The 27,679-nt window shown below is 39.8% G+C and overlaps 2 protein-coding genes across 4 annotated transcripts; both read right to left on the bottom strand.

Annotated features, from left to right (window-relative positions):
• Positions 1–2,060: 2,060 nt before the first annotated feature.
• LOC137991944 (toll-like receptor 1) lies at positions 2,061–6,128 on the bottom strand. Its single transcript, XM_068836969.1, has 3 exons — positions 6,077–6,128; positions 4,305–4,418; positions 2,061–2,488 (listed from the first exon to the last, which is right to left on the bottom strand). Exons 1-3 carry the CDS (start codon positions 6,126–6,128, stop codon positions 2,061–2,063), a joined length of 594 nt encoding a protein of 197 aa, XP_068693070.1.
• Positions 4,374–27,391, bottom strand: LOC137986264 (uncharacterized). Of its 3 annotated transcripts, none has more exons than XM_068833498.1 (11): positions 27,138–27,391; positions 20,534–20,576; positions 19,465–19,524; positions 18,731–18,802; positions 17,558–17,689; positions 16,483–16,568; positions 15,500–15,568; positions 9,987–10,031; positions 8,151–8,183; positions 7,870–7,902; positions 4,374–4,418 (listed from the first exon to the last, which is right to left on the bottom strand). In XM_068833498.1, the coding sequence occupies exons 1-8, from the start codon at positions 27,333–27,335 to the stop codon at positions 10,017–10,019; spliced, it is 675 nt and encodes a 224-aa protein (XP_068689599.1). In that variant the 5' UTR covers positions 27,336–27,391; the 3' UTR covers positions 4,374–4,418; positions 7,870–7,902; positions 8,151–8,183; positions 9,987–10,016. The 3 variants fall into 3 exon arrangements, with proteins under 3 accessions (XP_068689599.1, XP_068689600.1, XP_068689596.1); XM_068833499.1 differs by having other exon boundaries at positions 4,394–4,418; positions 7,870–7,899; XM_068833495.1 differs by lacking the exons at positions 4,374–4,418; positions 7,870–7,902; positions 8,151–8,183; positions 9,987–10,031 and having other exon boundaries at positions 15,389–15,568.
• Positions 27,392–27,679: the final 288 nt, after the last annotated feature.

The following is a 27,679-nucleotide window of genomic DNA, read 5'->3' as shown; positions in this document are numbered from 1 at the left end:
GCCACTACGCCAACCTTATATTGTCTTCAGTTCTAACACCGCCAGCATTCGAAGAAATAGTCAGCAGTAGAACCCGGAACAAATCAGCAGAGTAGTAGAAGTAGTTAGCACTACATGTAAAAGCAGCAACAACAATGGCACAAATAGTAGCAGTTAGAGATTACAATGGTAATTTGGATATTTTTGTCTCTTCTTCGGTAGATATGACTTTTCAGGAGCTCAATTTGGCAAAGATGTCTGTCATCGCATTATAGGTCGGACGAAAGGAGCAATTCGCAGATACTGCAGTGAAGGCCGTAACATTCTGACAGCATTTGCCATGCTCGAGGCTGTGGCCCAGTGGTTAGGGCGCTTGCCTTGAGATCCGGAGATCCCGGGTTCAAGACTCGCTCTGACCACTCGTTGAATTTGATCCTGGTAGTCCCTGGTTCAACTTCCCAGCCGCACTTGTAAATAGCCAACTGGTTTGCCTCCAGCCAGTTGGGATTCTTAACAGTTGTTGTTGTTGTTCTGTTCTGTCGTTTCGTTGTGTTTCATTGGCCCTGAAAAGCCCCTATGGGGAGCGGTCAATTATGTATGTGTTGTTGTTGTTGTTTAAGTCAAGGGATCATCCGATGCTGTCAGTGAGCTTGATCGTGGTATGAAAGAATAAAAAGTCAACCGTATCAACAATTTTAGTGCCTCCACAATTTTTCAAAAGAAAACGAAGGTCCTCGTCTCTCAAGGGACTATGGAGTAGGTTCTGGTCATTGATAAACAAAGTAACTTGCTCTATCAAAATAGAATTCGGAGAGCTTTCGTTTTGTACTCGTAGCGCGCTGCTCAAAACCCCTGAAACTTACCCTTTTGATCACCGTCGGCGACGGCGGGCGAGCTCAAAATCAATTTTGTGTTGTAGCGACACAAATTAAAATAAATAATTTAGAAATAACTATCTCAATTTTAAAACATTTGTACCAAACCCTTTTGATGGAGACAAAATGAAGGAAAACTATTTTTAGTCGAGAAAACTAGTGGACTGCTTTTAGCGGGACTGCCACAGAATTTTTCAGCCAACACAAAAAAATCAACTATAATTTGCAACTTGCATTCTTACAGTCTTACAGTATAAAATATTTAGGAATAGTTATTGATTGTTTTTTGTCTTGGCATGACCATATTGATTATGTGAGTAGTAAAATTAGCAAACGTTTAAATATTATCACAAAACTAAAATGTCATGTTGCAAAACATTCTCTTATCAGTATGTATTATGCACTTGTATATCCTTACCTTACCTGTGGTTGCGTATTGTGGGATAATAATTATGAAACACCTGTAGCTCAATTGGTGAAGCTATATAACAAAGTAGTTAGAATCATTAATGACGTGCCACTCCGTGATTATATTACTCCTCCTTACGTAAACCTTGGTCTTATCAAGTTCCCCGACACTGCAAAAAACTTTATATCTGCCTACTATTTTATGATCACATCTTAGACTGAAAGCCGTCCAATTTCACCCTATCCCGTGTACCTGAGCAACATATTTACGGCACTCGTATTGTATCCTTGCAACATCTCAATCTCGGGCTCTTTAGAATAAACATAAGGAATCTTTGCCCAACAGCAATTGTATGTTATTCCTATTTCTATTCGTCGAAAACCAACAAAGTGATTGCTTAAAAGAGCGGTTTTTCAGAATTACTTTGCTCAGTATTAATCCCTGTCACACGACCTTTTTAAAATTCATCTTCCTTTCTGCCCCTTGTTTCCTTTATATATAGTAAACTTTCCTTTCTTATCTTAACAAAAATGTAATAATTAAAAAGGGCATATAATTGGTCCAACTATATCATGCCCTTCTACACTCTTCCTTGTTCCCTAGACATTGTGACTATTTTACTTCATTAGTTAATGTTAGTTCACATTAAACAAAATGAAAAAAAATTAAAAGTTTTACATCAACAACCTCATCCCATGTAAACGCCACTACACGTCTTATTATTAAAACAGAAAACAGCATACATCCAAATGCACCCTACCTGGGCATATGTTATCCTCTCAATTACGGGCTTTTTCTTAACCTTGAACTGTTAAACTGTTAACTAGTTTAGTCTCCCAAGTTTCCTTTTCAATAGATTTGGGGCAGTCGATATAGCTTCGCTGTTTCAGTTCCAAGGGTAGTTTACGGGTATCAACGTCATCGAGCTTAATGACGATCAAACTGTCATCTCTCCTTTCTGTAAGTCGACGCAGGGCATACTCGAATTCACTTTCACAAAAACCGCTGCTAAAGAAGTTCTTGGACACTACAGCAACTGTTTTTTTGGACGCGTATACACTGTTGACCATATTCTGTCGATAAAGCATTCCAGGAGTAAAATCTCTGAAGTGTATACAGCACTTTAAGCCATGCTTGCCCTCAAGAGTCGGAAGAAGAGTTCCTTTAACCCATTCTTCGTCCTTTGAACTGTAAATGATGAATGCGTCGTATTCAAAGAGCAACGCTATAATGAAAGAAAAAAGTAGTGACATTCTTGTGAAATTAAATGTTTTAAACATACTTGATTTAAACATGGCTTTTTGTGCAACGGTTCAGCCTGAACGGCGACGCCGTGTTGTAAAGCTCTAAAGATGCATGCTGGGACTTTTCTTTCATATGAGACGAGTTATTTCCTCATGCAATAACACACCATAAACAATAACAATGGCCTATGCTCTGGGAGGAGCAAAGGGCCAAAGTAATGTTTATTGTTCTCATGGAACAAATACGTGAAAGACTGAAAAGACAGATTTATTTTCAGTCAGAAAAAAAAGTGATAACCTCTTACTAACCGAGCGCGAGGGCTCGAGGTCGTGGCAGTGCGGATCGAGCGCAGAGAGGTCCGTACAAAGAACGACCGAGGGCTAACATTCCCCAGTTCGGTCCCGAGCACGTGAGGTTGTTTGTTATATGGTATCGTTTCTTTGAGCGATAGGACACTTCTCCGCTTGGTCATGCTCATAATCTTCGTCTTTCATCAGCAAACTTTGAACGGTAACCTTTTGCATTTAAAACCAAATGCAGCTTGCTACGCATTGTACTGTTGTGATAAAAAAATTAAACTCCGCTTTTCAAAAACTTTTTTGTGTTTCGCTCAACTTGAGTAAACCCCCGACTGAAAACCAGCCAACCAGAGTGCTCCATTTAGCCTGAAAATTGCTTGCCATATAATACTACTACTGAGTGTTGTCATCTGCATTAATAGACGCTGGGCATAAAACACTTACGTTCTTGACTAAAGCCTGAAATGTACTTTTCCCCCTCTAGAAACAAAACAATAATTCCTTAAATACTCCGTCCAGCACATATTTCCAGACACTAAATAAATTATATATCTATAAATAAATAAATAAATAAATAAATAAATAAATAGATTAACGATGCTTCAGTGTACATGGAGATAAGGAGATGACTCCGTCAACTTTACGCCTAAACACACCTGTTCTAAAATCCATATGTACTCATAAGAACAATATGAACTTATTGACTGAGTACGAGGGCCGGACGGGAAAATATTTGGCCCGAGATCATGGCGTACCGTGTGCCATGACCGAGGGCCAAATATTTTCCTGTCCGGCCCGACCTAAACTCAGTCAATAAGCATTTTATCATATGGGCTCTTTTCACTATTCACAAGCACTCAGATTATGATGTTTGGACAAAATAAATAACAAAAAATTGCAAGAAAATTTATCTACTATGTTGTTTGCATTTGCTTTTTTGGTGGTAAACAACTTGCATATTTAAAAGCAACGTAATTGTGTAAAACTGCATCGCACGAGGAAGTGCGTGTTCATAGCAGGTAAGGGCCGTACGGACTTTTCCGGCCCTGCTCGCGCTAATGCGTACGGCCTTCATACGGGGATTTTCCCAATAGTTTTACAATGAAAACGCGCGATAATACATATTTCTTTCCAAGAAAGTGCCTGGGATTGCTCTAAACTAGTGCCGCCTTGTTAGTGCACTACCCTTCTTGGTAGACCGGATTTCATTAATTTACCTCTCCATCGAGAAAGGATAGGACGACCTCTGCTATTTTCACGTCGATGTTCTGTCACGCGAAACAACAATGCAAGGTCACTTGCATTCAGCCGCCATTGGGCAGGCGTTAGAATTCAAACTGGTTATAGCGAGTTTCAAATCGGCTAAGAGTTTAATTATTCGTCCAATAATCGATGAGATCCACGCAGAGGGTTCCTTTCCTACTTACTAGAGAGAGAGATCAATGAAAGCTCTTCCAAGCTGGGTAGTATTGATCCTAACAAACCGATCAAACATACCTGTTGATCTTTTCTTCCTTCGGTAGTACCAAAGTAAACTGAAACCAGCTATGGCCATCGCTGAAGCTACAACGGTGACCACAATATCAACTCTATAGTTTGTAGTGTCGTGGTCTGAGGAGAAATATGCATAGTAAACTTTATAAAAGGCAGGAAGTGTGACAACTACGTTAATGCTTCTGTTTGAGAACACGGATCCATGTGTACTCTTTAAAGCGAACTCTTGTTTTTTTGTTGTTAGTCCTTGTCGAGTACAATCCTAACATTTCCGTTAGTGGTCATAAAATAGAACGTATTAAATATTGTGAGCTGCTTGGAGATCACATCAATGCACTCTTAAGATGGACGATCACATCAAGCACACAGTATCTGGATGTTACACTACTTTATCGATACTAAGAAAAATGAATATTCTTGCTAAGTACGAGCTCAGAAAGCAACTAGCAGAAACATTGATTTTGTCAAAACTAGACTATGCCGACCTGTTCTGTTACCCTACTACGCCGTCTCCGAGTTCAATTTGCAGCTGCAAGTTTTGTACTCGGTCGTTATGCTAAAAACTTTCAGGGCGTACTTAAAGATGTATGGCTCCCAATTAATGAGAAAAGAGATATCAACCTCCTGAAATCATGGGACTGGGCCAAATTGTCGAAAAAAACAAAAAAAGAAAAACGAAAAAACAAAAACAGGAATGTCAAAATGAACTGCGCTCAAGCACCTCTAACTCCTAAGTTAACAACAACCCAATAACAATAAGAGATGTAAGTAAAACCCTTGCTCAATTTGTATCTCGAGACAACGTGTTTTGCAATAATATTGAAAGTACTGGTGTAATTTTGAACGGCCGTAATTTTAACAGGAATATATACAATAATTAAGTTGGATGAAATCTGTAGGGAACAGTTTGTCATCCCGCGCTCCCCACCGTACTCCCCTTTGTTAGGGGTCACGTGATGTTAATACCATGCGCTATTCGCTTGGTGTGCGTTGAACGTTTGTGCTTTGTTTGTTCGCCTTTTGACCTGTTTCATCGCCATCGATGATGAGCATAACATAAGAGATGCCCAAAAATATGTACGTCTCAGTTTTTAATCTCTTGTTTGTAGGTATCGGTTTATCTGTAATTCAGCTTTTTTTGTTCGAATCATAAGCCTTTATTATTATTTTTTTTATTTCAGCTGTACAGCCTGCAACGACGAGTATTAAACTTTCAGTGACAAATATTTGTCTGTGGTTTTGTTCAACATCGGGAGTACAGATATTTGAGAGGACAACCTAAGTAAAGCGCTTGCTCGTCGTCGTGCAAAAGCTTGGAGAAATTCAACTCTGCAGAATTCCCCCACTCCGCCACGGAAGAAACATTTTGGATAAAACACTCGATGAACTGCAGCTCAAGGAATTCGAACTTGATTTACGTACTAACATGTCCAGGATGTGGACATAATTCTATGTTTGAAGCCAAGTCGAGTGAGATAACTCCCGTCATCGAAGCGAAGCGTGTCGCTCTTGCTGAATACAAGTGCTAACCGAGTGAGAGGTCCCTCCAAGCAGTCAGAGCTGCCTGGAGCAAAGTGCAACAGACCGCCAGAGGATACGCCGACAGCTAAGCGAGACTGAAGTTGTAACAGGGAACATCAGATCAGAGCGCTGAATGAGGGAATCAATAAATCTGTAGGTCCCACTCAAAGTAAGACTGCTCCTCTCAAATCATCCAGCGGGGAAGTGATCACCGATAAAGGCCAGAAGATGGGAGAGATGGGTAGAGCACTAACCACAGTTGTACTCCAGAGAGAACGTAGTTGCCACTTCTGCTCTTGACTCCATTGAACCTCTGCCTATATATTATGGAGGCACTAGATACGGAGCCAACGTTGGGAGAACTGAGCAAGGTTATTGACAACTTGGCCTGTGGCAAGGCACCAGGCATCGATGGAATCCCACCTGACTTGATCAAGCACTGCAAAAACATCCTCCTGCAGCCACTGCATGATGTCCTTTGTCAGTGTTGGAGTGAAGGGGCCGTACCACAAGACATGCGTGATGCCAAGATTGTAACCCTGTACAAGAACAAGGGTGACAGAAGCGACTGCAATAACTACAGGGACAATTCCCTCCTGTGCGTCGTAGGCAAACTCTTTGCCCCCGTCGTGTTCCTGCGTCTCCAACAGCTAGCCGAACGCGTCTACCTAGAGTCCCAATATGGCTTCCGAGCAGAACGTTCCACAGTGGACATGATATTCTCTCTCCGTCAACTGCAGGAGAGGTGCAGAGAGCAAAAAAAAAGCGTTTGATCTTGTCAGCAGGGAAGGGCTCTTCAACATCCTTCTGAAAATTGGTTTCCCCCCAAAGACTACACAGCATGATCAGGTCTTCCATGACGATGTGAAGGCAACCATCCAGTATGAGTGCAGTATGTCTGAGCCATTCGACATTAAGAACGGTGTAAAACAAGGTTGCGTCCTTGCGCCCACCCTCTTCGGCATCTTCTTTTCTTTGCTGCTGAAGCATGCCTTTTTATACCTCAACCGAAGGAGTGTAACTACACGCCAGATCAGATGGACAGTTGTTCAACCTTGCCATACTGAGAGCAAAGACGAAGGTGTGCGTGACCCTCATCAGAGAAATACTTTTCGCTGACGACGCAGCAGTCACCTCACACACCGAGCAATAGCTACAGTGTCTCATGGGTAGGTTCTCCCAAGCCTGCAAATATTTCGAACTCACCATCAACTTGAAAATGACCAAACGTGCTGGGCCAAGACGTGGATACCTCACGTGTCATCACCATTAACAACTATGAACTTGATATTGTCCACAAGTTCACTTACCTTGGTTCCACCATCAGCAACAACCTGTCCCTGGATGCCGAAATCGACCAGCGCATCGGTAAGGATGCAACGATTTTGGGCCGACTGACAACTCGTGTGTGTAAGAATCCCAAATTTTTACGTAGACAACATTTGGAAGAGTACGGGACAAAGCAGTAGGAACAAGGCCAAAATAGATACGACTGGGCTCAATCTTTCGTCGCATCGCACTGCAGCGCTTTGCCAATTTGGATTTTAGATTGATCTTTCTTCTTTTGCAAACTTTCAACACGAGTGAAATGGAAATCTTGGCTAGCTTTTACCTACTACCATTCAACTAGATACTAGTTTGGATGCTCTCTAACTCTAGACTGTGAATGGTAGGCCATGAAACTACTTCAGGTGGCAATTTTCCTTTTAAATCGTCAGGCCTGAAGTTGTCAAAAGGTAGCATTCCAGTCGACGAGATGGCTCAGTCGCAAGAGCACTGGACTTTCATGCAGGAGGCCGCAGGTTCGAACCCCGGCTGGCCCAGTACTGAGGGTCTTAAATAACTGAGGCGCCGGAAAGTGATAACATCTGTAAATCGTTAGACTCTCTAATCTTCTCGATGGGCCCCGCTAAGAAGCCGATGAGGATCGACTCCTGTTAGAACCGGAGGACTCAGATTTTCCCCGAGTCATCATTGATAAAATATATTTCTTCACCCACTGACCATCTCCATAAGTACTTTAAGTGGTGTTGTTAAAATGTCCTACCTAAAGTTGATACTAATGTTGGCGAAGAGTCTTCTGAAAGAAGAAAGGAAAACAAATGGCGATTAAAATGAAGAAATCAAAGCTGATACAAAAGAACATGTCTCGCCCCTCAAACTGTTGGAGAAGGTGTTACGATCTGGCCTTTGAGTGTAGGTGTAAAATGACAGCATGTCCGCACCAGCTATCACTAGTCTCCTATAGCTAAGAAGCCGAAGAGGATCGACTCCTGTTAGAACCATTGACCATCTCCTTAAGTGAGTGGTGTTGTTAAAATATCCTACCTAAAGTTGATACTGGTGTTGGTGAAGAGTCTCCTAAAAGAAGAAAGGAAAACAAATGGCGATAAAAATGAAGAAAGCAAAACTGATACAAAAGCACATTTTCCTGAAAACGTCCACGAATTCCCCATTCATATCACAGGCGGCCCACGATCTGCAAGTCCACAAAAGCAAATGACCATACTTTCGGGTCAATATGCATGGTCATTTGCTTTTGTGGACCTCTCCACCAGACGATGATTGCTCTTTTTCCCAGTTGGGCCGAGCGCGTCTGCTGGTCCAGTAGTCTCTCCCTCAATGGAAGGATTATTCTTAATTGTCAATTTGCTCCAAGTGAAGTATTATCGCTCATTTTGGACACTGAAAGCTTGATGGGGACCATGGGAAATGAACACATTTCCTTTAAAAGTCTCCAATGTCAGGACTCGCGGGACCCGCAGGATTCGAACCTGGGAGCGTTTCATCAATAACCCCTCCCTTTAACCACTAGAATTATATTACCACATCGCTAAATGCCAGAATATATATTTTTAATATGTCAACATTTTTTTCTTCCGAATGCCGCTGTAAACGTGTATTATCATCCGATAAGAAACAAGTTTAAACAGGATAAAATGTAGGTTACCAAACCTCAAGAGTAAGCTGACCATTTTAAAATCAATCAATAGACATAAGCACTATTCAAGAATGTCAAGAATGATTTCATATATACTAGTTAGTGTTGGTAAATAATGAGTACAATTAACAGCTAGTTGATATTTGGTGGTTACGTGGATAAAAACAGTTCCTTCAAAGTGGGTGCTCCCTCCAGGTTCAAATCCTGTCCAAGGGCTGTTTTTCCTTTTTTTTTTTTCTTATCTGCTACCACAAGCACTGCGACAGAGTAATCTAAATGGAGGATTATACTTCATTTGGAGCAAACCGACAATGAGGGATAATCTTTCATTTGAGGAAGAGGTCGTGTTGCCAGTAGTGACATACAAGGATGAAATGGCGCCGAAAGCTGGACTATGTGGGCTTTTGAAGATGGCTAGTGACTATGGAAAAGAGCTTGGCTCGGATAAGTTGGCACATATCGAAGGTAAAATTATCCTAGCGTAGCTCTGTGAGAGAAAATTTTGGTTCAGATTCGGGGGTTGCTTCGAAATAACGCCTCCTACTTTGTTATTTTATTGTAAAGGGCCATGTCAGTGTCTAGGTCATATACGTCAAATAATAACGAAATCGTCTTTCAGACACTATAAATAATTACCACAAGACATGTTTGAGGTTTGGCGACTTAATTTGGGAAGAAAAAGTGCAATAAAATCAATCTCCGAAAGACAAACGAAAAATTACTTACACGGTATTTGGGTTAGTACAATCATCTATTAGAAATGGACATTTGGAAGCGTTATTTTGAAACATTTCGGGACAGGAGGTCCGAAAAGTTGTAATTTTGGCGTCAAAATAAAGCCCAAGAAAATCGAGCTTAAAGATTTCGCGGGCAGTTCAAGGTCTGCTGGATATCTCCGCCCCCAACTTGAGGGCCAATTGTGCTAAGCCAATCAGCGTTCTGGCACGTGCTAAGGTAGCAGTTGGCGCTTGAAGGCTGTCAATTGACACCCGATCCTTTCACGTGTGATTGACATGATACGACATGATAAGTCAAACATTTTTCGCGCGCAGATTATGGCGGGAAACAAGGGAAAGCGATTTTAGCTGTTCTAAAATTAATTTTTCAGATTTTTTGTTTAACATGCTTAGAGCAATTAGAGCAAGACGCCCAAATTTAACTTCGAACGGGACCTTAATTTTATCGGTCAAAGAAGTATGTAAAACAAGAAAAGAAATGTTTACCTTCTTGGGAACAGTTCTGTGGAACTCTTTTCAACCTTGAGTAAGCTAATGATTAAACGAAACAATGCATTTTTTACTGTTAATTACAAATTGAGTTACTAGTCTTGAATCAAGGGAATGAGGTATTTAACGATAACGGTAAAATGGCGATTGTGCCAATTTAATTTGATTTAAATGAAAGTGACTTCAAAGCAAAGAAAAAAAATCCAAAAAAAATCTTGAAATTTTAAAGCCTATAGAGCGTTTTCACATGACGTCACGGTGGCCATGTTGATGTTCGAAAACAAAGAAATAGCGGCCATGATAGTGTACCATACTAATCCTCTGGCAAGTGAACTCTATTTTCATGTAAATACTTTCTTTTGTTTTAGTAATTCAATATGGCTGCTGGTCACGTGAGTGAAAACACCCCATTCCAACGCAAATACGTTATTTTTTTTGTGCAAAAAAATGGGCACGGATCACAGGAAGGAGAACTTGGTTTTCACATGATGTCACGCCCGGCAATGACATTACGGGTGTCCTTAAACAAGAAACAGTGGCCATTTTGGTTCCCCAAGCTCATCCCCCGGCAATTGAACCCTATTCGTAATGAAATATTTTCTCAGTATTTTTTCAGTTAAAAAAAAAAAAAACCTGGTCACGAGTAACACGAGTGAAAAATAAGAATATGCTCCATGAAGAGAAAAATGTCACTTTCACAACCGTCTAAGAGCCTTTCTGAATTCACTTCATTTTAAAACTAGATCGATATGAATTTAATTCATTATAACACTTACGCGTTAAATTATGGGTGGTAGCATTTGGGAGAGGAGTTATTTGCAAACAATCAATGAAAGAACAGTTGACGACTGCGCTGTATAATGAATAGAATAGAGTGACAATAGGTAGTTTTCACTTTACGTCATCGCTGCCACGTTGGTGGACCAAAACACAAGATCTCTCAAGATAGGATACAGCTCTCTACCACCTCTAATTTCATTGGATCGCTTTAGGACGCCGCTCTATTGTTTTTAGAGTTAGGGTGCATTGTTTCTTTTGTATTGTTCTTTGTGTCCATCGTTTTCGGAACCAATCCCGAGAGCCGTTGTAATAGCTGGGTACTGACCCGATCTCTTAGTAGCTTCTTATTATGGAACGCCAGCACTGTCATATGTGTTTCATTGTGTTTTATACGCAGAGGTCTCGTTGTTATATGTAGTGCTTTTGCGTTTATATTGAGCAATTCCCCTCTTATATGTAGTCAATTGACAAATATACACTGTGCTAAATTTGTGTCACGCGGTCTACTTCTCATTATTTGATATGCTTTCTTCAATATACGCAGCGCATGTTACTTTATGTGGTGACGAGCAGTGCATTTTCTAATATTTGACGCAATACGGTGTTCTGTAGGGTGCTTACACCACAGGCGGCCCAGACTCGGGGGGTAAAAAAATTATAAGGATTTGTATGGGAATCTCGATTACAAACTGAGAAAGATATTTACATGCGAAAGTTCTCAATAAAACAGCCGTACTATATTGTCCTGGTGACTTTCTCCCTTTTTGGCTAAAATCACTTATTTGCTCTCACCGTATCGAGGCTCGAGTGAACGGTTGACCAGCCATGTCCAAATGTTGTAAGTGAGCCTCGAAGGATTTTGAATATTTGAATATTTTTCGCTGTTTCTCAGCAATGGATGCTCGGTGGACCTTGACACGTGGTCAAAGAGAAGTAAATTTATCCGTGTGGCTATCGCCGGAGTTTGAGCTTGACTGATGCCGGAGAACTTCAACTTCAACTTCACTTTATTTTGCACTTGCAGTTTGAATTACAATATTAACATAAACAAAAAGAAAATGATACATATATAAGAATTAAAGGTGACACTGGTCTATAGTTTGTGCATGGAGGCTAAAAGGCTAAAAGAAGGGCGAGGTCACAAACACTGGAGGGACGGATTACTAAAGGAAAGAGCTAGAAGAATTGTGGAAACTTACTTTTAATATTGCTGAGATAGAACATAGTTTTAACACTTCTGGAATTGTGGAAACTTACGTTTGATATTGCAGAGATAGAAAATAGTTTTTAAAATTTTTTGAGAAAGCATATTGATTTAGATCTTTAAAGTTAAAGTTAAAGTTAAAGTTTCTTGTCAAAGATCAATTGCCATAAACGAGATCATTTGTTTGCCAGTATTTGTTTTTACTCGAAATTTGTAAAGATTTTGATTGGCCGCATACCTGGTGTTATAATTATGTACGTTGCTGGCATACTGGAAAAAATGGTCGAAGAGTTCTGGCAGAATACCTTTGTGCCATGCATGTATAAATTTGAGAGCATGCAGGCGATATACATTAGTTATCGTTAACATTTAAAAGATATTAAGTAAAGGTAGTGCACTATCGGTATTTTGGCCAAATAGAGTTGCAAAGAACATTAACCTAATAACATGATTTTGCTTAGTTTGTAATTATTTGGAAATTAGTTTTGCTGGTGCTGCCCCAGGCTACAATAGCATACGAAATATAAGGATAGATAAGATTATAATAGATCTGCGTAAGATGTTTGAGAGGTAGATAATGCCTCAACTTAGAGATTACTCCTGTATCCCGTGAAAGCTTTGCACATAATACATATGAGATGTGGTATTCCCAAGTTAAAGAACTGTCGATCATTACTCCCAAATATTTAATGTGATCCTTTCGCTCTAGGGAGTGGCATGATCCATCTCGGTTAGTTATATTTATATTAACCTTCGTATTCTTTTTCCTTTGAGATTTTACAACCATGTAATTGGTTCTCTTTAGTTTTATCGACAGCTAGTTTATGTCACACCATTCCTTAACCTTTTTTAGTTCTAAATTCATTTGCAATTCTAATGATTTTAAATCTTTTGCAGAAGCAAACAAGTTAGTATCGTCCGCAAATATATTAAATTAAAGGACCTCAGAGCAATTACGGAGGTCGTTGATGTATATCAAAAATAGGAAAGGATCTCACGAACTTCCTTGAGGGACACCGGAGACCATGGTATCACCCAAAGCGACGTATTGTTTCCTACTTGTGAGATAAATTTCAAACCAGGCCAGCGGTACCCTTTATTTAGGTACCAGCTAGTGACAACCCGGGCAGGTAAGGACACAAAAAGCGAGAAAGTCACCACGACATTAAAGTACGGCTTTTTATTGAGAACTTTTGCATGTAAATATCTTTTTCAGTTTGTTTTCGAGATTTCCATACAAGTCCTTATATTTTTTTTGCCCTCCGAGTCTGGGCCGCCTGTACTTTCACGCTTATGTGCACTGAAAATCCTATGATGAGCAAACCCAGAGGTTAACCCAATCCCCCTCGAATGAGGTCGCCATTTTGACTCGTGTTTTTAAGATTGTTGCCCGTTTTACAGAAAGTGAAACTTCGATATCTGGAAGAGAAATTTCGAGACGAACACCCGACCTTGTTTGCAGGTTGTCGGTACAAGAACTGCAAAGCCTATGAAAAACCTCCCGCAGTAATACAATGGCACTGCGAATTGAGTGTGCAACCTTTGGAGGAGAAGCGGTGAAAAAGATTCAAACATGTCTTGGAGCACTGTCATTCTCTATTCCCAAGAGTGTGCTTGAAAATCTGTTAGGACAAGGTTTCACCATAAGGGAAGCTTCTGCCATCCTATTCGTCTCTAAGAGTATTATTTACCGTAGGATGAGTCAATTTGGACTTAGCAAGTCTGACTTCACAGAAATAGGAGAATCGGAACTAAATGTGCACATTGAAAAATTACTCAAGAATTTCCATGCATGCTGTGAGGAACCTTTCATCAAGCAATTCCAAGTTGAGAAAGGAATAGTAATGCAAAGGATGCTTGTCAGAGATGGTTTACATCGAGTAAACAGTAATGGAATAAATGCAAGGAAAAAGAGACCCCTTAATAGACGCGTGTACGATGTGCAGGGACCGAATTACCTTTGGCATTTAGACACCAATCACAAACTTGTGCGGTGGTACTTTGTAATTTATTATTGGTGCAATTGATGTATATAGCCGTCTTCCATTGGCACTAGAGTGAAGAAACAATAATAAGGCAGATACTGTGCTAGAGTGTTTTTTGAAAGGTGTGGCGGCTACTTTAGGGCTGAAACAATTTCGTCTTTCCTCAAGTATTCACTGGGATGAAGAAGACTACATATAAAGGGATAATAGCTCAACATAAACCCAAAAGCACTACATAAACCAACGTGACCTCTGCGTATAAAACACAAAGAAAGACATATGACAGTGTTGGCGTTCCATACCTATTGTTCCACCAGTAATTGTACATTACAAGATTGTTATCTATATATGTCTAGAGATTAGTTGCAAACCATCCACATGGACAGAAATATTCTTGTTTGAATGAAAGGGATTGACGATGTGGGCAAATGTTATGTGCCAAACAGTCCTTGCACTATGTTGTTTTGGAGTTGCCTTTCGCTATTTATAACATACAGCAAACTTACGGGTGATTCTTCTTATTTTTTTATGATTTGCGCCTTTCCTTTAGTCATTAAGCTCGAGTTTAGAGATAGTCCATCCCTCGGTTGACTTCCCCTCGCCGATCCTACGGCGATTCCATTCTGGGAAGTACAGGGGCGTAGCTAGGATTTTTCAAACGGGCTCACACTGTCTCAGACCCAGAAAAAAGTGATAAGTTTTCGGATGAGCAGTGACCCCCTGAAGTACGTGGCTCATCTGCCAATTCCAAGATTCAGCCGTCGAGGGAAAAAAGCGCTGGCAACAGGGATTACCGTACTGATTCGCCGGACGGGGTGTCATCCAACACACGCAAAGTTAGCTGCAGCCATCTACTACTTTATCAGTATTAGTACCGACAACATATTTACTCTGTAGTTTAGAACAAACTGTTGTTCGGCATTCTTTAATAGCACACATCGATTCCATATTATTACACAAACGGGGGTTTGAACTAGTTATTCTTCTCTCAGAGGTTTTTTCTTATTCGCCAAGAATAGGGGGAGCTGTAGCCGTTGTATGTGTTATTTTCATCGTCGTAAAGGGAACACTAGTCGATCGTAACATCTTTTCAAATGAGCAGCTTCTAGACATTGATCAGTGTAAATTAATAAGAGACGACGAGGGGAGACAACACATCCCCATGCCCTGTGATAGTTTTTTCAATCTATTTTAAGCTTCGCGTAATGCTGTGAAAGTTGATCATGAATTTTAATTAATGAGATAGTTACAACTACCATTCAGGCCCCAGTTGTTCAAACGATGGATAGCGCTATCCACCGGAAAAAAAACACTATCCAGCGGATAAACACCAGCAAAACCAATTGAGTTATCCAGTGGATAGTGATTTATCCGGCGGATAGCACTATCCATCGTTTGAACAACTGGGGCCAGGTGTGTTCCTTTAGATATTCGCGCATGATGACCACCGGGCTAAATTAGATTGAAAAAAATATATCATTAGAAGAGGTCCATGCATGGTGGATGTGTTCTCTTCCTTTGTCATCTCTTGGTGTACATACAATAACTTTGACAGTGGCCGAGTCTGTTAGTCCGTGTGAAGAATTATCGATAATATAATGGTTAACGCCCTGAAAGCAAAAGCAAGAATTCAACGTTAATACTAAGTGTCAAGGCAGCCTTAGAGCGGTTTTCAAATGAGTGTTGTAAAACCAAAACCAAAGTAATTACTTTGGCCAATCAAAAAGGACGGACACAATTCGGTAAACCAATGAAAACTCGAAGTAATTACACGTTGGCGACACAAAGCGTGGGAAAATGTGCACACGCGAGCCATGATTGGTTTTGGTTTCACTTCTGATTGGTTGAAAAAGTGGCGCGAGAACTTTGAACCAATCACTGAGTGAAGTAATTATAAACCAAAGCAATTCGCTAATTTCTTTCGACACTCAATTGAAAACCACTCTAAAACACTTAATTGGTAATCCAAAGATTGCCCGGTCCAATGAACAAATGGACAAACGAAAGAAAGATGAAATGAATCAATAAATCAATGAGCGGACGGACGAATGAGTGCATGGGTGTGCAAGAGAGTGAGTGAGTGAGTGAGAGAGAACAAGGGCTCGTTGGAAGGGTCTGCCTCTAAATTATTTTCAGTATTTCTATCACATTTAATATAAAGTGTTTTGCATTTTACACGTTATCTTTTTGCGTATAATTGCGCAAAAATTATACCATGACCATCGAGACTAAATTTCCGCTTAGCCTAGCTAAATAGGATCTTAATCAGGCACACCTGTTCGTCAGGGTTTTGGTCGGTTCACAATCATGGCCGAACAAATATGCAATTCAAACTTCAACATTTAATCGACAAAACTTTCCATCGAGTACAGGTAAACATTACAGACTTCAGAAAAGCTCGTGCACAGATGCACAGGACAACCAATATCTTCGGAACAACATCGTTCTACTATAGTTGCAATTGTACTCTGAAGATATTTGTTACAAAGAAATTATTTATCTCTTTAACGTTTAACTTCCTTACCTTCCTAAGTTCCGTGCAATTTATAGAGGTAATTGATAGTCCAAAATTTTGAAGTGAGTAATATATATAGTATCCTCTCTCGCTTTCTAAATCATCAAAAGGAATTGAAAGAACAGATATTAAAATCCTTGCAAGTTTTTGTACCCCTATAACAACAATTTAAGAAACAAAAATCGCACCGACCTGTGACTGGAGGATAAGAATATCTCCAAACCCTAATCGCTATCAACACTGTGTACTCACTAACATTGACCAATCACAGGGGACTGAGCGTTTCCCTCTACAATACGCCTGCTCCACATGCTACCTAGCAACCTAAACAGTGCCAATTATGGGCATATGTTTATTTAAACCTTCAAGTCTCATCCGTATGACATAGCCACCCTAATTCGGAATTCTGCAATCAGAAAAAATGGGTAGTATATAAAATAAAAATGTGGGTCTTCATAGCGAGAAGACCCACTTTTTCAAGGTATCATGTGATACCTTTAAGAAGTGAAACCCCAATCCATCGCTAGTCCCTAAATCTAACGAACTAACTTTCAGGCATGCACTTCTGCAGACTTCATAATAAGAACAAGTTCAGCGAATGAAAATAGCAATAATGCAAAGATAAATTTGGCACCGAAGAAACTTCCGTCCATTTCGACGCGAGGTCAAGCAGAGCACTTGCAGTCGAGCTATGTCACGCATAACCAGTATCCAGAAGACTAAATTCCTCTTTGGAGCTTACGAGATTTGAACGGCATCTTCAGACTTTTCTGAAGGTTTCTACGAAAAAAGTACCGAACAATAATTCATCAAACGCTTGAAATAGCTTTCACTTATTATAATAAAACGAAAGGTCATAGCTAACTATTTTTGATATAACAAGGAATATTCCACGGAAATTCAAGAATCTCGAGAGAAGTTCAAAACGGGCACGCAGATTTAAATACTACCGGTAGGTTCAAATTTCAAAACAACTGGTGACGCGTGACATGGCGGCATAAACGTACTTTTACAGCAAACTCACTTGAAAATTATTTCATCATAATTATATATACCGTGGATTTTTTGGCTAAAACTGACTTACGGCTGTCAAGGGCATCCCACGAGACGTTTGCATAACACCTCTCCGTTTTGGGAAGTTGATGTAATGTTATAACTACTCCTGTGGAATCAGTTGGGTTTCCAAAATTGGTGCAACTTGGACACTCTCTGCATTCTGGAGATGCAAACGTATCCAAAACGTTATGGTCTGTGACTCAATATGTTGTAAGCGGTCAAAAAATTAAGTATGCTTTATTTCAATTAATTCAGCGGGCAAAGTCCCCGATGGAGTAACCTGCAATCAGGCGTACTTTTCTTTAGACATCCCGTGAGAGGCATCAAGGGATAATAGGGAGAGGACATGATCTCAGAGCACTCGTTGTTAGCTGCTGTTACTTCAATGGGGAGAATTTTTCAGAAGAAAAAAACAGTTTTCTTTGCCAATTTGAGGCCGGAACGATTTTCTACGCTAGGACCCAGTACCACTCTGTCAAGGCTGGCGTTTTAACAAATTGTTACTGCACCCGTACTCCGGAGAAATGCGTAGTTAAAAAAAAAAACAAGCGTAATTGGACGGCCATGACCCGGGGTTTGGGGGCGTGGTTTTCAGAGACTAAGGCGTAAGCAGCTTGTTTTACAATTGCCGTGACAGTATCGTTCACTCACAGGTTTTTGTGTGCCAAAGTTCACCCGGATTTTACTGAGCAGGTTGCATTTAGATGCCAATTTTAGACTGAAAAAACCGCTTGCACTCATCTGTTAGCTTGTCCAAATACGAACTAACTTTCGGTTTGTGAAAAAAATGTTCCAAACCATTCTAACAAGGATTGTGATTTTAGCGTGCTTTAGGAGAGTATATCTGAAATTTTCGCCACACCTCTTTCGTGCTCTGTCCGCTTCATGCAGAACAGATCACAGGAGAGACTTCTTGTTATTTGTTAAATATTCTTTTCAAAATATGGCATTACAAATGAAACGTACTTCATACGACATTATGGCTCGGGATACCTAAAGGCCCACCTTCAACCGACAGGCTTTTCGACCGTTTGTTTTTGTTATGGAAATTTGCATTGCTTATCGTAGCGATCTAATTGGAAGAATCTTAGCTATGGACGGAATTTTTAAAGATGAAAATTGTTCCGCGGCACGCAATGCCTGTCGGTTGAAGGTGGGCCCCTTAATTATTCGTACATACACCATTTCCTGTATCACGTACCGTATGGTTGTTCTGAACGCGTCAAGTTTCCAGCGAAATACGTTACGTTTGTTGAGGAGTTATTAGACGCTTCTACAAAAAGTGGAAAAGAAACGTACGCAAAGCAAGTTCTAGATACTATTATAACAGGAAATCTTTATGGGCGTTTCACTTGCTATCTGCAAGGGCGAATGCAACATCTTCTGCAGAGGACGCCATTCCTTTCATCATAATAATCGAGATTGCTTACGTGGAGCATGGACTTCTAGCTCACTGCGTTATTTTCAACGACTTCAGAAATTGGCCTTTACTGCTAATGCGCGGTGAGTGCAGGTCAAAGGTCATTGTTCTAAGTGCAGACTTAAAAAAATCTCAACGTTTGGAGACCGGAGAGAATGATGACCATGCAGTTATGTTGTCTTTGACTTGCGACTTGTGTTCCTAAATCACAGGCCAAATTTTGTGTCATTTCAATAGAAAAATTCTAAACAATTCTTAACGTAACCCTTGAGAGCTGTACGCGTGACGTGATTAGTGTGTTCATACGTCCTGACATTCTTAAGAATATGTCTGGCTTCCCAACACTGCCTTACATGAATAAACAATGTATAAGGTACTCAATATCATTAAACCAAAGTTGGTAAATCGTATTGAACGAGACGTTCGCAAAATTGGCTTTTTATACGCTTTTGGTGCCATTACTTAAATGTTTTAATATCGCCGTCAATGATAGCTGAGTATAAACCGCATGTCACCTCTTTTGATTCTTTTAGAAGATTGCTTGATCTGGTGAGTTCCTAATGAGGCAGGCATTCCTGAAAGCAGAAAAAAAATTCCCTTTGCCAAACGGTTGTATTAATTTGTTGTTGTTGTTGTTGTTTTTTATTATTATTATCATGGTTGTTTTCTCTCCATTGTTAATTGGGGGAAGGAGGGGTGTGTGTGTGTGTGTGTGTGGGGGGGGGGGGGGGGGTTGTTGAGCGGATACGGGGCTTAAACCTGTGTGGGATATTACAATCACGCAATCGATCAGCGAAATAAACGTTTGCGAACTAAGCGTAAATACCGTTGACGGCAGTTATTTAAAATGACCCAACCCCATACGTTTCTTTACATAGTAATTTCATTTCCATTGAAATCAATTGGTAACGTCGGAAGGTAAAGATAAAGGTAAAGGTACACGTTATTTAACGTCAGAAGTTCCTTTACTCTCTAGAGAGTACTCTCCCAGGAAGCTGACGGTGCGCTCATTTTACCCCCCTCTTTCCATCAGTGCTCCGTTTTAAGAGTATTTAAAGCTACTTAGGCTACACTGAAAGGAAAGAAGTCGAAACAAGGATGTCAGATACGGGGATCGAACTCAGGACCTTATGCACCAAGGCCGCGCACTAACCGACTGTGCAACACTTGCTCCTCACACAGGAGGCCTTTTATCTCTTTCGTTTGGTCTAGGCCCATCAGTCTACGTGGTATTATTGAAGTTTAGAGAACAGTTCCCGCCAAATATTGGCCAATCCCCTTTGCCCTGATGACCAAAACTCTTTTGATTGGTCCAAAGCGATTTAAAAAATCGATATTACCGTAAGCTGATACGTTGAATTCCAGCGAAGATCGAGACTTCTTGGTTGTATGGACTTCTGATTATGTAACGTAAGTCAACGAATGAGAGGGCATGACATCGACGAGCGCGTATTCCAAACTTCTTGATTTATTATTAAAAGTGCTTGTTTCGTACAATCTGGTCAATTCTGTTAATTACTTTTTGACCTTACTTTCGTTTCCCTTTACTTCTTTGATTAAAGATCAAGACAACATCATACTCACCCTTCCCAAGACATTTCTCACTGCAAGACTTGAGACTTGACATCTGTTTGAAAATAAAGATATCAGTGACTAGCACTGTCGGTGTAACCGTGAACAGTATCGTATCATAGCGTTAGGGATACAGTTAGGAGTACTCTTTGTTCGAGTTGACTCGCAACCAAAGTAGGCAGAAAAGTAGAAACACTCTAAGGGCAACCAGCAGCGGATTTTTTAAGACTGCGTGATGGTGTAACTTTAATGAAATAGAGATTTATCACGGCTTAGATCTTCGGAGGAAGAAGATCTAAGAACTTTCAAGAGGCGATAACAGTTACCGTAGAAATGTGGCGTTTTGATTTCGAACAGAGGTAAGGAGGAACTGAACTCGTTAGGTAAGAAATGAAGTGGAACAAGAAGGGTGCAAATCATTTGTGGATTTTAGAATTAGATAGAGTGAAGGACGAAGGAATGAAAGAAGAGCTCAAGAATAAAGATGAAAGGCGACTTAAGCCAATCTTGGAATGGAAGACATAAAAGCAAGGCAATGAACACGTCGGCAGTATCGTTGTTGCGTTACTGGGGTTTGGGGCAGCGGTTTTAATGTGTATGGTGAAAGAAGACTTAAAGGAGTTGGACAGGATGACTATGTATGGTGCACTACACCCACAAAGTGATGTCAACCGGATTTATTTGGAAGCAGCCTAATGAGGCGTGATCATGAGAAGTGTGTAAATAGTGAAAAGAACAGCACTGTGTGGAAAACAAGGAACAGGAGTGGTGGAGTAGTGGGGAGTCACATGAGGCGGTAAAGGTATCTGAGCTGGTTAATGCTAAAAGTTTTTTCAAACCTGAGTAATTTAGAAAAGAAGCACAACAAAAAGAAGACAAAGCTTGAAGAGAAAAGAAGATGTACGAACCGTTTCTCAGGGAGTTGGGTGACTCAAATTTTGACAAAGTATGAAATTTAAACAGACTTAAAACTCAGCACAGAGGCACTGTTTGTGGCTCGGGATCGCCATAGCTAACAACAGAATAACACTATATAGATCTTGCACAGGTCTGTAAACCCCACAGCACTTCCATCAGAGAGGAAGCAATATTGTTTACTGATCGATCCATAGTGATAATTAGTAAATATCCACCACTAGAAACCTCTACACTTCTGTGAATAGTTGTGTTAGTATATACTAAAACAGTAAGATCATATTGCACAAAAAATATGATTTTAACTCATTTATTCCTGCAAAGATTACAACATTTTCGGGCGCGAATTCCGCGCGAATTGCTCGGAGTTGAATAGCAAAAGATATCGGGAGTTTGAGTGGCCAATCAGTACGCGCGTTTAACGCTATCCAGTGTTTTAGCCTATGCTAATAAGTGATATTAAAAATTGTTATTCTGTTATTGTTTCAACACCACTGAGCTTGTGAAACAAGTAGGCACACGCAGTCTATTGTTATCTTCTGTTCAAGATCCGAAACGAAGTGGTGTCAGAGACGGTGAAGGCTGTGCTATCAATAAAGGTACACTTTTTAAAATAAGGACTTCCGTTTTGACAGTTTTGACCTCCACGTGAAAGATATTAAAATCAGGGTAAATGCCAGCTTTTCTACATTCCCAAATACACAGTTTTCCGAGAATTATAAGATAGTTTATAATATCAGTTCTATTTAGAAGCCCAAGTATAATATCCTTTATAGTCACAGTCATGTTTTCCTTAACAAGTTCAAACCACCAAGAAGAGGATGTTTTCCAAAAAATTTGCGCATGGGAGCATTCAAAAAAGAGGTGATACAACTCTTCCTTTGAAGAGCCACAGAAGGTGCATTTATCACTCAACGACAAATCTATTTTGAAAAGTTTTGAATTTGTATACAATATATAATTAAGCACTCTATATTGGAAGGACCAAATATACGTTTCACTGGCAACGGTTTGTGGAAGTGAGTATATTTCCTCCAAAGAATTTGAGATGTCAAAATCCGAGATTAGTTTCTTAACATATTAGGCAATTTAGCCTTAGCTGTTATTAATAATTTATAAAAATGCTTACACTTAGCCATGTAAACGTCGAATTGTATATCATTATGTTTAAAATTTACCGAGTCCATTTCAGGTAACAATTCACTCGACCTGAGTTCTTTCGGAACTGATACTCTTAAACTTGTCCATGTCAGGAAATCTGTTTTAAGACCCTTTTGTCTATAAAAATCATAAGACTGCTTATTGTCGGATTCAAATTTCAAGTCACATATGTAAACAATCCCGTTTTCATAGTACAATTTATAAAAGACTGATCTATTGTCTATTCTAATGTCCTTATTGTTCCAAATAATTCTTTGTGCATAATTGATATCGGAAAATGTATTTCTAAAATGGCTTTCACACTTCGACATGTGCTTCTTGTTCAAAACTGTGCGCAAGCGCGAGGTCCGCTAAAATTACCGCGCGAGCCCTGGGCATGATAACATGACACCCGAAACCAAGTTTTTAGACTACCACAAGGTCAGCTCTTTATGGTCGATGGAATGACATGCGCTTATTTTCTTCCAACCCGGAAGGCACGTGTATTCAAATGGCCTCAGTCGGTGCTTTTAATTCATTATTCGTATCAGCCTAGTGCAAACAAGTACTGGGAGTTGCTAATTGGGACCAAAATTAGGTAGGGGACTGGGTAATGGACCCTCAACTGAGGGTGAAAGTATCCAGACGGTAGAAGAATTCAGGCATCACAGGAGAAACACGTTCTGATGTTAGTGTTTTGACCTCACAAAAGGTGACAAATTTATTAGCAAGATCTTCGGCAGAGAGAGGAACAAGCTGGAGAGGAACAAGCTCTTACTGTGAAGAAAACCCAGCTTCCTCTTCGCGTCGCCAAAGCTATGGTGTTGTTTTAAGTGATTATGCAGCATTAACTCAATAAAGCCCATATAAAATACCAAGCGTCGTATTTTCTAGTACTGTCTGCCTTGAAACTACGTTGAAACTATGTTGTACATGTCAGTACAAAAGAACCATTTATTTATTTATTTATTTTTTAATTTAGTCATATTAACCATTGTTTGCCCCAAAAGCACCTTGGCTTATCAAGGGGGCTCACAATAATGCAGTAATCAGGTTTACACTCAAAACACACAGGCACACGACACACAAGATTACAACAAAAAAATTGACATCACTAAAGATATATTAATTTAACAAACAGACAGTGGCCAACGAAAAGCAATTTGTACTAATTAAAAGTTACATGACTAGAAATATATTAATTCAGCAGTCAAACAGTGGCAATCAAAAAGCGATTAGTATTGATTATAAAACTCTGGACTTCACGAAATAAAGCACAGTTGATATCATAATTTACAGATTTAACGCCGTACAATAAAAAAATAAATTTTCCTAGAATCGCTGCTCGATGACCATGTTTCACCGCGAATACTAGCAGCAGAGGTAAGGAGGGCATTACGTTGAGCGGCATACCTGGGGCAAACCAAAAAGAAGTGTTTCACCGATTCAGATTCAAGACCGCACTCGCAAATAGGCGATGCACAACGGTAAATTTTAAACAAATATTCTCTTAGACAAGAGAAACCAAGTCTAAGGCGGGTGTGATCAATAGATGCCCTCCTTGAAAAAGAAAAATCAAATAACTTATTATAAATATGGGGAAAGAGAGTTGACCTTAATTTAGCTTTAAAAGTGGGAAGAGATACAGAGTTTCGAACATCTAGGTCCAGAGAATTCCAGCCAGTGATAGCGGATGGAAAGAAAGACTTTTGAAAGCCAAAAGTTCTACATGAAAATTGTGTAAAGTTTTCCCTTGACCTAAGACGATAATGTGTACGGTCACTAGATAGTTTTGGACGTAGCTCACTTAAATAGTAAGGTGCAAGATTCTTTACAATTTTGTAAAATTGGCTTAGCTGATGTCATTTCCTTCTGCTACTCAGAGACTCCCCAGCAAGTTCCTTGTATATCCTTTCAGAACGGGTTCCTTTAATGGCTCCTGTTACCAACCTTGCAGCTTCATATTGAACGCTATCAAGTAGAGTTGAGTCGCAATCATAACAGTTGTTCCAAATAACATTTCCATATTCCATAAGTGGTCTGATTAGACTCTTATACAAGGATGTTAATGTGGAACGGTCAACTCGGTATTTGACAAATTTTAACAGGTTAAGTCGCTTTGAAGCTTTCTCAAACACCTGAACTATATGATTTCTCCACGACATGCTACTCTGCAAAGTTAAACTCAAGTGAGTATGAGACTCAGCATCTTTGACGACATTGGAGTTGAGAAATAGAGGGGGGTGAACTTGTTCATTACGCTTCAGAGAAAATACAACATCACGAGATTTAACAGGATTCATGGTTACCAACCATTTATCAGCCGAAACAGCAATCTTATTTAAATCAGAATTAAGACGATTAGCTGATACAGCGGGGTCGTCAACAATTTCAAGTAGTGTAGTATCATCGGCATAGATCAACGGAAGGGAGGCAAGATCATCTAGCAGTGTACGATAATTTCTGGTTAATTTTAGTTAAATCTTCATTGATATAAAATCCCGATCCCCTAAGATTCTTTCTGTCCCGTAATATTGAAAGTTTATCTTTGTGGGTTTTCAATCTAACCTAACGATGATGGCTCTGTTCGTTCCTTCCACTTTCTTACCTACTCGATGAGCTCTGTCAACTATTTCATCGTTTACGTCCAAACCAATTTTCTCCCTGCATAGATTCACAAACTTCTCTGCACAATTTTCTTCTTCTTCTTCTTCTTCTTCTTCTTCTTCTTCTTCTTCTTCTTCTTCTTCTTCTTCTTCTTCGACAAAGCCCATAACCCTCACATTTTGACGACGGGAAAACTGTTCATTTTCGTTTGCCTTCGCGGCCACCTTCTCGATGGTGTCTTCCAAGGTTTTCACTTTTCACTTTCCCCTCCAGAGCAGCAATTTCAGCTTTCAAATCTTTCACAATACTCTCCATAGCTTGGCCCACAGCTTCTTTAACACCTTTTGCAATAATATCCGTAAAGTCCTGGGAGGTCAAGTAACTCTTCATTGCTTCGGCGACTTCAACTTTCCTGCCCGCGTTCGTCATGGCCTTGCTCAAACCAGCAAATTTTAAATCGTCAATTCATCGGACAAGTCACGTTAAAAACACTTTTAAAACGTTGCCCAAGTACTAACCGTGCCATTAGAAGACAATTTACATCGAGATAAGCAACTAAACAAGTAAAATCAAGAGCTAAGAGAGAAAAAAAAAAACCAGAGAGATGTACAAGACACGTGTACCTCCGTTGTAGTAAGTTTAAGAAAATCACCATTTTGAACAGGTGCTTTCTTATTTCTTTGGCGATCAAATGGCATTTAATTAAACAGTGTGGACAAGATTTCTCGTTATGCAGCGTCAGAGATTTGTGATAGAGCTCATTGGGAGAGGAGAAGACGTTTATGACGATATCAGACGGTTCAGTTTTCTTTTTAAATCTTAAATAAGATGGGAATTATTAATAGTAATCCCCTTTGATTCTGACGCCATTCAAGGTAAAGCTAAGCTCACTCAAACAATAGCGATGGATAACTATTAAAGTTCAAAGAAATTGAGATTTCCAAGTGTGGAGCTTTGACATCATTCCACATGACGTATATTGCGGATGAGTCTCTCTTATCAGCATTTTTATCATTCAACATCATTACTGTGTGGGTATTGTTAACGCTTCCTTTCCTCCAAATAGAATTTGACTTACATCATATATGCAGAAATGTTTATTTTACTCTAGTAATAAACATAGCAAATCATCGGTAATGGATAAATAAGTTATTTTACTCAGTGACCAAAGAGACAAAATGATTCCTTGCGTATAGTTGTCCGTGTTTTAAAAACAGTAATCGGGATCGGTGATGATAACAATCACGAATCGCACGCAGTTGATGATGACATTGTCTGGCAAACACACAGAGTCTATAATTTTTTTAAATACATTTTGAGGAGATGACAAACCGGGCTTTAGTTTTCAACAGTTAAACTGATTGTTATTACTGGATATTACTTAGCCGGCGACAAGATAATGTGTATGAAGGCAATCATATATCTGCCATAATCAAATCAAGTCGCGCCTTCGAAGACGTCCTTTTTTCTTTTCAAGAACTTCGATTCTTTTCATTAGTATCCAATATTTAGTCAGGGTTTTAAGAATGGAAGCCATAATAAAATAATTTTGGAGGTCAGTGTGTAATCAGGTAGCCTTGTAGTCTGATAACCATTAACAGTGCGTTGCGATCAAAGTCACATTAGTGACCACATCGTGGAACAAACGAGAATACGTCATTACCTAAGTTGTTATAGCTTATTGCGTTCTGCTTTTTCATCTCTCTCTAAGATTCTACAAACGCCAAAGTGCGACAGTGGATTCGACAACGAGAATCATAAGTTAATGCCCATTAGCGTTAAATAAGATCCAGCTGTTGCCTGAGCTATGGCTAAATCTTGCCCATAATGAATTAGATAGATTCCATTATCGTAGTCGTTTAATAGGAGAAAATGAGTGCTTGCAGAGCACTATTTGAGGCGGATTCAGTAAATGAATGGTCCCAGCTTACCGTCCCCGAAAGGAATAACTTACCTCAGTAATTTCTATCATTGACTTCCGTGCATCTATGGCTGCTGAGCACTTTTGCAGACACTGATTTACCGATGTTGGATATTGCTGAAAGCCTTGCTTCTTGCCGCTTACAACGACAGCAGAGCTGCGAAGGTGTGGAGCTTCAAAGGATAGGAAAACATACCCAAGGAAAATGTGATAGAAGTAAGATCCCTGCATGATCGTTGCTTGGTGAATTAAGAAAACAATTTTCACCCTGCCGATAACAGCACCAACCAAACCGCAAATATTTATTATTTTACATAAGTCACACTTGTTTACTTCGATTACGTTATGTAGCACGTAAACCCATGACGCGTGACATTTTTATGAAGACGAAAATCACGAGGTTGCCCATTTACCGAGTTAGGATTTCGAGTTGGATTTTCGATTTTCGAGTTGGTTTGGATCTCTAAGACGAATTCTTCAGATCTGATTTCTCTGTGGAATAAAAGACATCTTCCCAACTTCTAGTAAGTTTTTCTTTCCCCTGAATGGGAATCCCATTTATGTCGAGCCAGTTT

The sequence above is a fragment of the Montipora foliosa genome, chromosome 2 (genome assembly GCF_036669935.1).
Source record: "Montipora foliosa isolate CH-2021 chromosome 2, ASM3666993v2, whole genome shotgun sequence".
Lineage (NCBI taxonomy): Eukaryota > Metazoa > Cnidaria > Anthozoa > Scleractinia > Acroporidae > Montipora > Montipora foliosa.
Note: the sequence above shows the minus strand (reverse complement) of the source record. Positions and strands in the feature narration are given on the sequence as shown.